Source organism: Microtus oregoni, unplaced genomic scaffold, assembly GCF_018167655.1.
Source record: "Microtus oregoni isolate MIOR12 unplaced genomic scaffold, Mior012 000005F_ref0000423, whole genome shotgun sequence".
Classification (NCBI taxonomy): domain Eukaryota; kingdom Metazoa; phylum Chordata; class Mammalia; order Rodentia; family Cricetidae; genus Microtus; species Microtus oregoni.
The window spans coordinates 38,626,960-38,641,305 of NW_024543064.1; the positions used below are offsets into that span (position 1 = coordinate 38,626,960).

The 14,346-nt window shown below is 39.6% G+C and overlaps 1 protein-coding gene across 1 annotated transcript in view; it reads right to left on the reverse strand.

Moving 5' to 3' along the window:
* Agbl4 (AGBL carboxypeptidase 4) overlaps positions 1 to 5,817 on the reverse strand; it is a 1,095,236-nt gene extending 1,089,419 nt beyond the window's left edge. Inside the window, exon 1 of the mRNA XM_041652936.1 lies at positions 5,702 to 5,817. Within this exon, the coding sequence (XP_041508870.1) occupies positions 5,702 to 5,735 (34 nt within the window). The 5' untranslated portion in view covers positions 5,736 to 5,817. The remainder of the gene's footprint in view (positions 1 to 5,701) is intronic.
* Between the last annotated feature and the right edge of the window lie 8,529 nt (positions 5,818 to 14,346).

The window sequence follows — 14,346 nt, forward strand, 5'->3', positions numbered from 1 at the left end:
TTACTTATATTTACTTTCCCAAGAGCCTACCCAAGTTCTGACCAGAGACCATCCACAGTGGGATTTAACAATGATAGACTAGAACAATGATGGACATAGAAAACCCAGTATAGTCCTCTTAACTTCACCCCACCACATTTTTACTAAAACGGTATGCACTAAAGAAAGGAAAGAGCCTCACATTCTTTGTGTTCCTCTTTTCTTTTTTATACTTCTAAATTTATTATAACTCAGTGTGCAATTATAAAACCATGGCTTGAGCACTGGAAAAGGGAGCTAGACATATTTGAGCAATGATCATTTTAGCTTCAAAGTTTTCTCTTCTTCCAGAACTTCTAAGAGTGAGCTACAGCATCTCTCTTGTTCCTGCATATAGTAAGAGTGACAGGATTCAGAGATGTAAGAGGTTGTTGTTGTTGTTGTTTTTCAGAACAGGGTTTCTCTGTATAACAGCCCTAGCTGTCCTGGAACTAGCTCTTGTAGACTAGGCTAGCCTCAAACTACAGAGATCCACTTGCCTCTGCCTCTCAAGTGCTGGAATTAAAGGCATACACCACTGCCACCTGGCTATAAAAATAGTTTGTAAGGAACTTGGTTTTTTAATTTTTTATTAGTTTGTTAAGAATTTTATACAATGTAGGGGTTTTTGGTTGTTTTTTTTTTTTAAGGAAGAAAACAAGATTTTTTTCTACTTCTGGACAGTCGTTTCTCATCATTCCAACCTGGGTGTTTCACAAAACTTCTAAAATGCCTGTTATTTATAAATAAGAGAAAAAAACTTTGTTTACTCTGCCTACAGGGCAACATTCTCAATGGGCTCAGTGAGTGTCTTTTTGTTAGTAGGAAATAGCCCCACTAGACAAAATGCATCATCATTTTATTAGTGTAAAGCATCTCTTTATGGTAGGAAGTACCTCAGTACTTTAAAGAGTCTGAGATTTAGTTTCTGCTGTACGGGTTCATTTTTGTAATATAACCTACATTATATAAAAAGAAAGTCTATACTACTTTCTTTTTACTTTTATTTTTGAGACTATAATTATATACATTTTCCTTTCCCTTTCCTCCCTCCAAGCCCTCTCATATGCCTCTTCTCTCTCTCTCTTTCAAGTTCACAGTCCCTTTGTTCATTAATTGCTATTATGTACATACATACATGCAGACACATAAGCACATGTGTGTTTGAGTGGGTGTTACCCATTGCATAAACACAACCTGCTCAGTCTATATAATGTTACTGGTATGTATGTTTTCGGGGCTATTTGGTATTAGATAACCGAATGGTATGATCTTCCCTGGAGAAAACTATTTCTCCCACTCTCAGCATTCCTTAGTTGTCTGTAGTTCTTTATGGAGAGCTGAGCTCTCCCCCATCCACTGTAGCATGTCTACTGTTGTCCTTGTTGAGCTCAGGCTTAGGCAATCATGTTGGTGAGACTTTATGAGTGTAGCCTCAGACATTACTAGAAGACACAAGCTCACAGCAAACTCCTTCATCCTCTGGCCCTTACAGTCTTTCTGTCCCTTCTTCCAAAATGATCCCTGAACCTTTGGTGCAGGAGTAGATGTATCTGTCGGGACTGGTTTTCACAACTCTGCACTTTGATGGGTTGTGGGTTTTTAACGGTCTCTATCTTTTGCAAAGAGAAGTTTCCTTGATGAGTGTGAGGACCACACTTTTCTGTATGTATTAGGACAAATATTTAGAATGTACCTTAGGATCCTGATGATTTGGTAAAGTGGTGGCTGTAGGTTCTCCTCCAAGATCCACGATTTCACTAGGCCTGAGTTGTTGACTAGGTTTTCAGTACCAGGCATGGTTTCACTCTTGATGAGAGATGTTGTGTACTGTCAAAGTGTGCATGCCACTACTGAACTCTTATGGTTAAAAGCATGCCACAGTGGTCTTCACTGTGGTTCACAAGTATCATAGCTAGATAGGACAGTTGGTTGCTTCCCTTCTTTGGAAGCTTGCCTGGTGCTTTCTTATACAATGTTTATCCTCAGGAAAGAGGCATTCAGATGAGTTCTAGCTCATGAGTCTCTAGGCCCTCTGTCTGAAATGCATGCCGTCTTCAGCAATAGGGATGTATCTTCCATATCTGGAGGACACCCAAGGGCAATATCAGTGGCCTGCAACGATTTTCAAGTCTCTTGGACAATCCTTACTAACGACTCCAAAGAGGGCTTCTCTTGCCTGGTGCTGAGTTTTGATAAATGATAGTATTGGCTCTTGGAAGGAGCATTGTCAGTCCAGATGGAAAAATGCATTTGAACCATATATGTATATTTATACATGGACTAACATATATTACAGGATATTTAGATAGATAATTATGACTTCTTCAGACATTCTTAATATGACCTTCCCTTATTTATCTCCCTCTCCCATCCGTAATTAGAGGCCACTGTTTTTCCTATTCTCCCCATCTGATCACTGTACCCTGCTATTCCTCTCTTTGGTGTTCCTTGGCATCATCCACCACCCTGGCAATGGTCCCTTTTTATTTTCCAGGGGTTTAGAGTTATTCCTAGATTTGTTGTAGGATATGTTGTATAATGTATTTTGATCATATTCTCTTCTGCTCCCCCAGTTTGTCCCAGATCATCTTCCCTTGCCCATCCCCCCAACTTTGTGTTCCACCCCCATCAAGACCAATTTGTGCTGCCTTCACTGGAGACACCCTACTACTATTATTTGGCTGCATGGACATAATATTAAAGCATTTCTGTAGGGCCCAGGGTCTACCCCTCCTCCTGGGGTTCATTTTGAGGACAGTCTCTGGCTAGCCAGCATTTCTTGTTTGTTCCTGTGCTCCCTCTGCCCCGCCTGGTCATTAGCTATAGGGCATTGTTGACTCCACCTTGAACATGGTAATTTCCCACCTGTCTGGGGGGTATTTCATTGTGCAGCAGCTAGGTATTTAAGGTTTTTCCTAAGTTTGAATAAACAACATTCAGCTGATCTCCTTACGAATGACCCAGGTCTCTTGTGTGTTCTTTCAATCTCCAGACCCTTGCCCGGCTCATGTTTGGTACAGCAGCACACAAACTGTACCGAGAGCAATCCAGTTGCAGGCGTTACAGTTGGAGACACCACTGGGATATCAGGTGTTACACATTTCCTAATGACAGACGTGTTCACATACTCTAGACAATCCCTCATTGATGCTCCCTCCCCAAATTATTCTAAATTATATCAAATTGACAGTGAAATTTAGCCACCACGCTTAGAAATATGACTTAAGGAAGAAACAAATATTGAGAAGGTGTAATCATCTAGAAGATGGGTGACCTAGATTCCCCCTCATCACCTTTAGCTCATCAAAGTTTTCAATGACCTCACTGATGCTAAATCTAGTTTTCCACTCCTCATTCCACATCACTTGGCAATGTTTAGTCTATTGAGGATTCTCTTTATCTTGAAATCGTCTTTTGGTTGTGCTCTCTCTAGCTACACCGTCTCAATCTCGCTGGACAATACTGAAATATCTCAGTTCACCCTGGGCCTTTTCTCCCTCTACACAATTTCATCTACATTCATATCATTACTAATACTCTCACCTTCAAAATAATTACACCCATGAATATTCAGACATAAATTCACTCCTTTGTCAATGTCTCCACTTATTTGGGTTTCTTAAAGATACCTCAAAATTCATATGTCAAAAACTAAACTTCTGATCTTCCCCCTCAAGCCTAGCTAAGACTTCTTCTAATGCTATCTTTGTAATGGCACCACCAACTATCATTTGCACAATACAGAAAATGATTCATCTCTGATAGCCTATATTTTACTAAGTTCTATTTTATCTGGTATGTCTCAGTTCTGCATCCCTGTTATTATCTTCTAACATGCTCTCCTGTGCACACTCTTGTATCGTTAATGCTTTCTGCAACAGCTAAAAATTTTTCAACTGTTCTCATGATGCCCTGTTCCCACTTAAAAGCCTTCAGTGGTTTCCTATTATTTTTGGGAAAATGAACAAAATTAAAGTGGAAACGTAGTAGAAGACCTGGCTTCATATTTCCACCACTCTGCTCCCATTGTCCCATGATATTCCACACACATTTTCTTCTTTAGTTCCTTACAAAACTTAGGAACATCTGCCTGAAGTTCTGTACATGGGTTCTGTTTGTCTATACTTCTCTTTGCTTTCTCCATTTATCCAATCTCTATTATATTTCAGGCAAACTATCATAACCAGTCAATCCAGTCATTTATTCATTGAGAAAATGTTATTCACCAGATTTAGTTCAAAACCATGTGAGACTGATAGGCAAAGTAGAACCCTTATAGAGTTTATATATTAGTAGAAGGAGGGGAATAATTAATGATACAAATAAATAACTTTATTTATATAATAGATTCAAAGGGGATAAAACATTCTAGAGATTCAAGAGCACTTTGCTGTGCCTAGTTCGATATCTGGCATATAGTTAGCATTTAATAAACATTTTAAGTGGGTAAGAATAAAGGAATGTTCACAGTAAGCTATAAAAGAGCAATAATTGTAAAATGAAGAGAAAGAATTAGAGATGCCAATCAAAAAGAAACAATGAGAGGCCTTAAAAGGTAATAGTGTCTTGAATCATTTTAACCATTTCAAATAGTTTGTAGTTATGGTTCCAGTATTATACTGCCTTACTGGCATGTGTTTGCGTACACACACACACACAAAATTTAACAGTGAAGTTGTCTAGAGTAATTCAAATAGGTCACTCTTGTAACCATAGTTCATAATATCTAATTAGGGCATGTACATAGGTTGTATACATAGCCCACTTTTACAATCCACCATCATACATAATCCAAAGTCATTGGTTTTCTATGGATAAAAGACTGATCTATTATCCATCACTTACATTAAAGTTTCAGCTGTTCAGTCCCCTGCCTGTTTTATAGACAAATCTCTTATATTCAAGAACTCTTGCTTTATTTTATTAATATACCCTTAGAAACAGGATCCTGGGTTTCCATTAATGTCAGATCCCTGCTACTTAAAGGCCATCTTATACTCCTAGAGATATGGCATGTAACCCTTTTTGATTTTGAATGACCTTCAAGATCTCAAATACACTCGTGCTCAGCTTCAAGCCTCCTCTGATGGACTCCAAATGGACTGTAGTTATGAGCGACTCTTAAAGTCTTTTGTCTTTTTAAGGGCTCATAGGAAGATTTGTATACTTTCTGTGTAACTCCTTAGGTAGCCCTTAGGAATTTTCACCCAGACAAGTGGTCTGTATAAACTCCACTTCTGTGGAACCGATATGAAGGCACTTACTATATCTTCCAAAAAACCTGCTTCCTCTCCTCAGTTCCAAATCATTTCCCAGAAGGGATTCCTTGCAAGCTACCACAAGACTGTGAACACTCTTCTTATCCAGGACCTTGACACAGCCCCCATCACAGATGTCCCTCAGGATTTAGGGTCCTACATCTTCTCTCCTTTTCTGGGCCCATGCTCACTCAAGAGTGTGCACACTCCGCCACCCCCTCCATCAGCAGAACTTTGAGATTCCCTGCTGGCCACTCAGAGATACGCTACACACCTCCCTTGCACCCTAACCCTGAGGAAACAGTCACGACGCGGTAACCCACAAGGGCGACTCCTCAGAGGTAGGGCCATGAAGAGTCCCCAGTCCCCTCAGGCCCAAGACAGGCGCCTCGGCTTTGCCCTGCTCCACAGCTCTCACAGACCTGCCTCAGGCGCCGTCTGGCTCCGCTCCGCCATTTTTGTTGTCCGTCAGTCTATGAGCCTACGCAAAAACCACTGGGCAGTGGGGAGCGAGCGGTGGGATCCGCGGGCTGACAGAAGCTCCCTCAGGAAGACGCTGCACGGTGGTTGCTAAGGAAACCCGCGGCCCCGGTGCAGCCCGCTGGAAGCAGGGGGCGGGGCAGAAGAGAGCGTGCAGCCGAGGCTCCGCCCCCCGCACGAGCGCACCTCCTTCAAGTTCCCGCCTACCACTGGGGACTCCACTGGGTTTCTTCCCCAGTCCAAGCCCTAGTGTCCTGGGAACTGAGCATGCTCAGCCGCCAGTGTCGTGCAATAGCTAAATCTGTAAGGATGACACTGTGTTGCCCCTGGTGCCAATGAAAGTGCCTAGGTGGGTTGACATTTCGATAGTTGGTGGTCAATTCTAGGGACTTGGAACAAGTTTCTTAATTTTTCAGCACTTTTTCACTTAATATATTTGGCCTTCATGGAGATGCTGAGAGACCTGTATTCAAGTTAAATACATTGAGAACTGTATGCCTAACACAGTCAAAGAACACAAGTTCTAAGGCCCCTGACTCCTTGCTCCTCTGCAACTAGGGCATTTATCTCCTAATTTCCATCCGAATGGCTGTAGGTTGCTTTCCATTGCTTAAATTAAACTCTCTCCTATTTCCTAGTTCTGTTGTCCTGGGCCTAGCTGACTTAAAAAGTTTGAGAAAATCCCTTGATGCAGAAAATAAAAGAGACCACAGAGTTTTTTAGATAAAATGCTGGCATCGTGCATGTGACTATTCATTCGCCTTCGCTAAAACATGGGACCAGATAGTGCACCGTAAGATCTTTTACCAAAATTGCCGTCAGGGTTGGTTGGTCTGAAAAATCGGTAGATATGGATAAACTCTACCCATCAGAAATACCTTTGACACTTAAGCAGTTAAAAAAGATCACAACCTATCCCGACAACCAGCAAATTGAATATACACATGCTGTTCACAGTCCTGATCACGAGTAAAAGCTGTGAAGGTGGTGAGGATCCCTTGTGGAAGCAGTCTTTTGGGGTTGAGCAAGACAAAGGAACTTCATTAAGTATAGGGAGATGAAAAGAAATAGAATGAGAAGTATCTGACTTCCTCCAGCGCTGTGGCCTTGTGGCTTTGTAGTCTTGGGAAAAAAAGAAAAAGAAAAACTTAAACTCATTGAGCCTCAGTTTTCTTTTTCAACAAACTGTAATAAAAGCACCACCTGCCACCGAGAGTTGCTCGGCATCACAAATGGGTGATGGACAGAACTGCATTTGCTTAATATTAATCCAGTAAAAATTTAAAAACCTAATATGCTTAGGATATCAAATTAAACATCCCCTGATGCCTCTCGGGAGCCAGATGCTGTGCAGTAAAGAGGAAAATACAGCACAGAATAGCACGGTACTGCTCAGATTTTATTTTAAATAACATTTAGAGTCCTGTTGTTTAGTTGTATTAACCACATTTCAGGGGCTCATTGCTCATTTCATGTAGGTAGCAGCTAACATACTAGTCAGCATATGTGCAGAACATTTCCATCACCACAGAAGGTTCTGTTAGACATGGTTGGTAGAAAATGTCAGGTGGGCAGGGGAGGTGAAATGCCTAGAAAGTTAGCTAACAGTTCAGAGAGTAGTAAGCAGACAGGACAGTTCAGTACCAGTACTGTGCTAAGAAATGTTACTGCATGTCATTTTCTCACTCCCACCCCCCCCAAAAAAAATCCATGCCTTTGAAAGCTTGCAAACTAGTTGGGAAGAAAAGATTGAGATATAAATATCTAGTTTACAATTCCAGTGTGGTAAGAACTGACGGACACAATGCTCAGAAGCATGTAAGAGCACCAATCATCATCATCATTCTCTTCATTTCCTCCTTTCTAGAGGAAAAAAAAAACATTGCAAAGTAAAAAAAAAAAGGTGTTTATTGCTGAGACCAGGTAAATATAAGAACAATGTTTTAAGTGGAAAAACTTTTGTTTTGGTGCACAGTTTCAGAGGTTTTAACTCATAGTTGTCTGGTTCCACTGCTGTGCACCTAAGGACGGGCTGACCACTGTGGCAGGAAGTGTGTGGTGGAGCAAGTCAGCTCAATACACCGTTCTTAGGAAACCTATAAAGAGAGAAGGACAAGTGGAGATACAGAACACTCTTGCTTATTGGTGTACACTCACTGTGCATAGTAATGGATTTCATAAAGATAATTTCTATCCTTCTGCAAGTCTTACCACAATCCCCAATACATTTTCACACATGTGTGTGTGTGTGTGTATCTATGGAAATAAATAGTGAATGCATAGTTCATATAGATGGTTTATTTATTTATAAAAACCTAGAATCTACAAAGGAAAACAAAATAACTACTTGATATTTGTCTTTCTTAGTCTAGCTTGTTTCACTTAATAAGATGGTGGCCAGTTACATCCAAGTTCTGCAAATGTCATGATTTCATGCTTAGACCAAACCAAATTCTGTTGTATACATATGCATGTTTTCTTTTTTTATTAATTTATTTATTTATTAAAGCTTTCTGCCTCCTCCCAGCCACCGCCTCCCATTTCCCTCCCCCTCCCCCAATCAAGTCCCCCTCCCTTATCAGCCCAAAGAGCAGTGAGGGTTCCCTGCCCTGTGGGAAGTCCAAGGACCACCCACCTCCATCCAGGTCTAGTAAGGTGAGCATCCAAACTGCCTAGGCTCCCACAAAGCCAGTACGTGCAATAGGATCAAAAACCCATTGCCATTGTTCTTGGGTTCTCAGTAGTCCTCATTGTCTGCTATGTTCAGCGAGTCCGGTTTTATCCCATGCTTTTTCAGATCCAGGCCAGCTGGCCTTAGTGGGTTCCCGATAGAACATCCCCATTGTCTCAGTGTGTGGGTGCACCCCTCGCGGTCCTGAGGTCCTTGCTCGTGCTCTCTCTCCTTCTGCTCCTGATTTGGACCTTGAGATTTCAGTCCGATGCTCCAATGTGGGTCTCTGTCTCTGTCTCCTTTCATTGCCTGATGAAGGTTAATATCCAGGAGGATGACGATATGTGTTTCTTTGGGTTCACCTTCTTATTTAGCTTCTCTAGGATCACGAATTATAGGCTCAATGTCCTTTATTAATGGCTAGAAGCCAATTATGAGTGAGTACATCCCATGTTCCTCTTTTTGGGTCTGGCTTACCTCACTCAGGATAGTGTTTTCTATTTCCATCCATTTGCACATATGTATGTTTTCTTGATCCACTCATTGCCTGTTAACAGTCACAGGCGGTTTCACAGTTTGGTTTTCATGAAAAGTGCTGCAATAAACAGGAATGTTCAAGTATGCCTCTGGAGTTCAGTTTTACATGTAAGTGGTAAAGCTGGTTCATCTGGTAATTCTATCTCCAGATTTTTAAGGACCCTCAATGCTTGTGTCCACAGTTGCTGAACTAATTTACATGTCTTCCCACCAGTAATCTACATGGGCTGCCATTCCCACACATCCTCACCAACATTTATTATTTGTTAACTGTGATAGCCATTTTGATCAGGGTGATAAATAATCTGTTCGTTTTTTTAGTATTCATTCTTCGGAGGCCAAGAATGTTAACATTTTTTCTTTTGTATATGGAACATGTCTACATCTTTGGAGAAATGTTTTATCATTTCACTAGGCTATTTGTTAACTGGATTAACTCAGTTTCTGGTATATGTCTTAAGTTCTTAATATAGTCTGGATATATTAACACTTTGCCAGATATATATCTAACAAGGACTTTCTCCCATTCTGTAGACTGTCTCCTCACTCGGTTTATTTTCACTGATTTTGCAAAAGCCTTTTAATTCCAAAAATACATTTGTCAATTGGTGGTTCTGTTTCCTGAACTATGGGGACATTTTTTTCAGAAAGTTGTTGTCCATAACTATATCTGTATTTTCTTCAAATAGTTTTGGGTATTATATTGATTTTTGATCCATTTTCAATTGTTTTCTGCAGAAGGTAAGAGATACAGATCTAGTTTATTCTTCTATATTTGGATATTATTCAGTTTCCCCAGCACCTTATGCTGAGGGAGCTTTTTTTTTCTCCGTTGAATGTGGTTGTAGGTATAACATTCAAAGGTACACCCTCAGTGACCTACTTTCTTCAGCTAGGCTCCACTTCTCCCAAAATATTCCACCATCTGGGCATTGAGTTTTTAGCACATTAGCTTATGAAGAATTCCATATTCAAATCATAACAAGTATGATCAGCCAGGTGAAGAGTAAAATGGAAATAAGAGAAAGAGAGACACTTTAAATTTTTTAACAAAAATTGTCATTTATATCCACTTTGCTTACATTGATTTGGCCATCTAGAAATGGCCTAACTTAGCTTCTCAATTTACATTTAGAAGAAAAGAAAAGCTATTCTAGGGCTGTAAAAAATATTTGAGGAATTCTTTTTGGTACCTTAGAGTTTTATATTTTGCATATTGATCCAATGAAAATTCTTGTGGATGTAGGTTGGGAAACATGTATCCATCAACTCATTTCCCCATCAATTAGAGGTGTCATCTTAATAGTTTGCTAAATTCTAGTATTTGTGTTGACTGCAGAACTCTCTCTCTCTCTCTCTCTCTCTCTCTCTCTTTCTCTCTCCTTCTTTGAGACAAGGTTTTACTGGAGCTTGGAGCATGTCCTGGAACTAGTTTCTGTAGACCATGCTGGCCTCGAACTCACAGAGATCTGTCCGCTTCTGCTTCCTGAGTACTGGGATTGAAAGCATGTGCTGCCACTACCCAGCAACCGCTGAACTTTCTATTCCATCTCATTAACACATCTATGAACTCATGCACTGATACAAACCCATTTATTAATGTACTCTGATATTCCCTAATGTCAGGAGGACCTGTCTCATTTTAAATTAATCGTTTTTCCATATTACACCGTATCTTGACATCTTCAAAAGCAAAGTAACTTTGGAGAAACCAAACTACTCAGGTTGAGCTAATTCTTAAAGATAACAAGGGGTTTCACAGTCAGTCTCGAGTTTATAGCCTCAAACATCTTCTTATCTAAGTCTAATGCACTAAGCCAGTATTTTCCCTTAACCTACCAGGTACAAAACAACTAGTACCCTGACGCCTGTAGGCCATGTCTACCAGAATTATTCAAACTAGTCAGTTGCTATGAATTGAACAAAATTGAATTGCTATTTAAATAGTTTTAAGAATTAGGTGATGTGGGATTCCTCTCTGTATGCTGTGAATATGTTATTATCATTGATTAATAAAGAAACTGCTTTGATTTATGGCAGGGCAGAATATAGATAGCGAGGTGGGAAAACTAAACTGAATGCAGGGAGAAAAAAGGTGGAACCAGGCAGATACCAACAAATTCCTTAAAGAAAGCATAGAAAGCCAAGAAAAAAAAAAACAATCAAACAGGTAAAGGAAACAATTCAAAACCTGAAAACCAAAATATAGGCACTAAAGAAAACACAAACATAGAATTCTGGAAATGGAAAATCTAGCATAACCATCAGAATACAAGAGATGGTAAAAAGAATTTCAGGCATTGAGGATATGATAGAGGCAACAGCTTCATCAGAAAATGATAAATCCAACAAATTCTTAACATAAAATATAAAAGAAATCTGGAACACCGTGGAAAAACCAAACCTAAAAATAATAGCGATAGAAGAAGAAAATATATTTTCAAAGGCACAGAAAATATATTCAACAAAACCAAAGGAAAAAACTTTTCCAACCTAAAGAAGGACATGCCTATGAAAGTACAAGAAGCTTACAGAACACCAAATAGATTGGACCAGAAAAAATAAAAAGCTCCCTGCCACAAAATAATCAAAACACTAAACATACAGAACAAAGAAAGAATAATAAGAGCTGCAAAAAAGACAAGTAATATATAAAGGCAGACCTATCAGAATTATATCCAACTTCTCAATGGAAACTATGAAAGCCATAGGGTCCTGGATAGATGTTCTGCAGACACTAAGAGACCACGGATGCCAGTCCACACTATGATACTCAGCAAAGTTTTCAATTACCATAGAGGGAGAAAAAAGATATTCTAAATAATGACATTTTAAAATTTGCAAGCAAATGGATGGAGCGAGAAAACATCATATTGAGTGAGGTAATTCAGATCCAGAAAGGCAAATATCATATATACTCACTTATAAGTGGTTTTTAGACATAAAGCAAAGAAAACCAGCCTACAGATTACAACCCCAGAGAACCTAGACAACAACGAGGACCCTAAGAGAGATATACATAGATCTAATCTACATGGGAAGTTAAAAAAGACAAGATTTCTTGAGTAAATTGGGAGCATAGGGACCATGGGAGAGGGTTGAAGGTGGGGAGAAGCAGGGAGGAGAGCAGAGAAAATAGTAGAGCTCAATAAAATCAATTCAAAAACAAATATAAGAAAGGTTGTAGGCTTGTCAAAGCAAAAAGAAACCCTGAAACAGAAGCCACAGAGCGTTGGACAATGCTAAACTTAGAATTCACAATTCCCCAGAGCTACCTGACAGTATCCCAGCAATGTTTAATGGCATATGAAACTTGCACTTCCATTTGATGAACTGAATATTTGTGTTTCTTCAAAATCTATATGTTGAAACATTAATTCCAATATAACAGCATTCAAAAGGGAAGACTCTGGAGAGAAATTATATCTTGAGGGTGGGACCTTAATGAATGGGCATACTTGTAAGTATACTTATAAGAATATGTTGTGAAGATGATACCTTGTGACAATACCTTGTGAAGACACAGCTAGACTAGCAGTTTGCCACCTAGAAGGGGCCCCTAACCAGAATCAGAGCTTGTTGGTAGACTGATCTCAAACTCCCAACTTTAGAACTGTGAAGAAAAAAAAATTCTATTGTTTATAAGTCACTCACAGTATTATATTGTGTTATATTTAACATATCTCACATGGGAAAATCTAGCAAACACACATCAAATATCAAAAATAAAAAATTTGCAGATGATCATGTCTGAACACAGCTGATGAAGTTGGTGAGAAGACTCCCTTTACTACACAATAACTAAAAATGAAGGATAAAAATGAAGAGCTGGCTAGACTCAAAAGGGCGGAAAATTTTCTGATGTTAGAGAAAACGATGGTGCGAAGGCATCTCTCTTTGTAGTGTTCCTTTCCAAACTTTCCCTCCTTTAAGAGCTCTGCTCAGTTCTCTCAGCTCACTTTGTTATCATCTCAAATGTCAGATTAGTGGGACTTTCTTGAGAACGCATTTGAAAATTTAATTCTTAGACAATTCAGTGTTTATTGCTATTGTTAAATGGTATCTTATGTCCTATTGTTTTTCTATTTGTTTTGCTTAGGTTATTAATATTTACAAGTTAATATTTTGATTTGAAAATGTAATATTGCCTAACAGTTTGTCAATTGCTTCAAATTTTTTAACTTATAATCAGATTCTTTGAAAAGGGAGAGCTTGAACTAACCATTCCACTGAGTGGGTTCTCTGCTGAAAAACAACCACTTAGGGAAGTGTTTCCTCTGGTCCAGCCACTTCAATGAACAGAAGCCCCTAAGTCTGTGGTGGAAGTAGGCCAGACTAATAATCAGTGTTGCAGCAGAACTTGGCACCACTGTCTACCTTTGTACCTGTTTTGCAGGCTCAGAGTGGCCATGTGTCAAGTCGTAACAGTGAAACCTGAGTTGTTGTGTAGACAGACTCCTGGAGGTTGGAGATGCCAATACTGTTAGACACACACAAAGAAGAGACACAGGCATGGAGGTGAAGCTAATTGAAAAAAGGATCTATGTGTTCTACAGGGATCTTAATGGAAAGACTACACAGTGATGCTGGAGCCCAGATGAGTTCAAGATGCCACACATGGAACTGCAGCCTTCAGTGTTTGCTTCTCCTGGATTTTAGTCTTTCTTTGTTGGTCTTCCCTTGATTTCCTCCCAGTCCTCTATTTTAGAATGTCAAAGTTTATTGTGTGCCATTATATATTTAAATTATGCCACTTTTTTTTAAATTGTGTGCCTGTGTGTATGTATATTGTGAGAGAGACAGAGATAGAGAGAGATAGAGTTAGACAGAGAGACATAGAGGGGTGGCATGTGTTTTTATGTGCTTGTGAATACTGGTGCCCATGGAGGATAAAGGCATCAGATCCCCCTGGATCTTATGAGTAGTGAGCCACTTAAACACAGGTGCTTAAAACAGGTGCTGGGAACTAAATTCAGGTCCTCTGGAATAGCAGTGTATGTTCTTAATGTCTAAGCCATTTCTACAGCTCAGAAGTATAGCCCAAGTTGGCTTCAAATTTGTGATCTTCCTGTTTCTGTTTGTTCAGCACATACTACTGGCATTTGTGGGTAGGGGACTTTTTTTTTTAACAGAGTCTCTCAGTTAAGAATATGGCTATAAATGGTATAGACCATAGATGAGAACTTGCTACCATTATTCTGTTAAGGGGGCATAATATTAAACCAACCCCTAATGACCTATCATGCACATAGATCAAAGCTAACCCCCATGCAGAAGCTTCTGTTTGCAGTAGATGATGAACAGCACAGAGACCCACCACTGGCAAGGGTGTAGAGGATAAAAGCATGGAGAATGTTCAGTCCTAAGTGGAACACATAT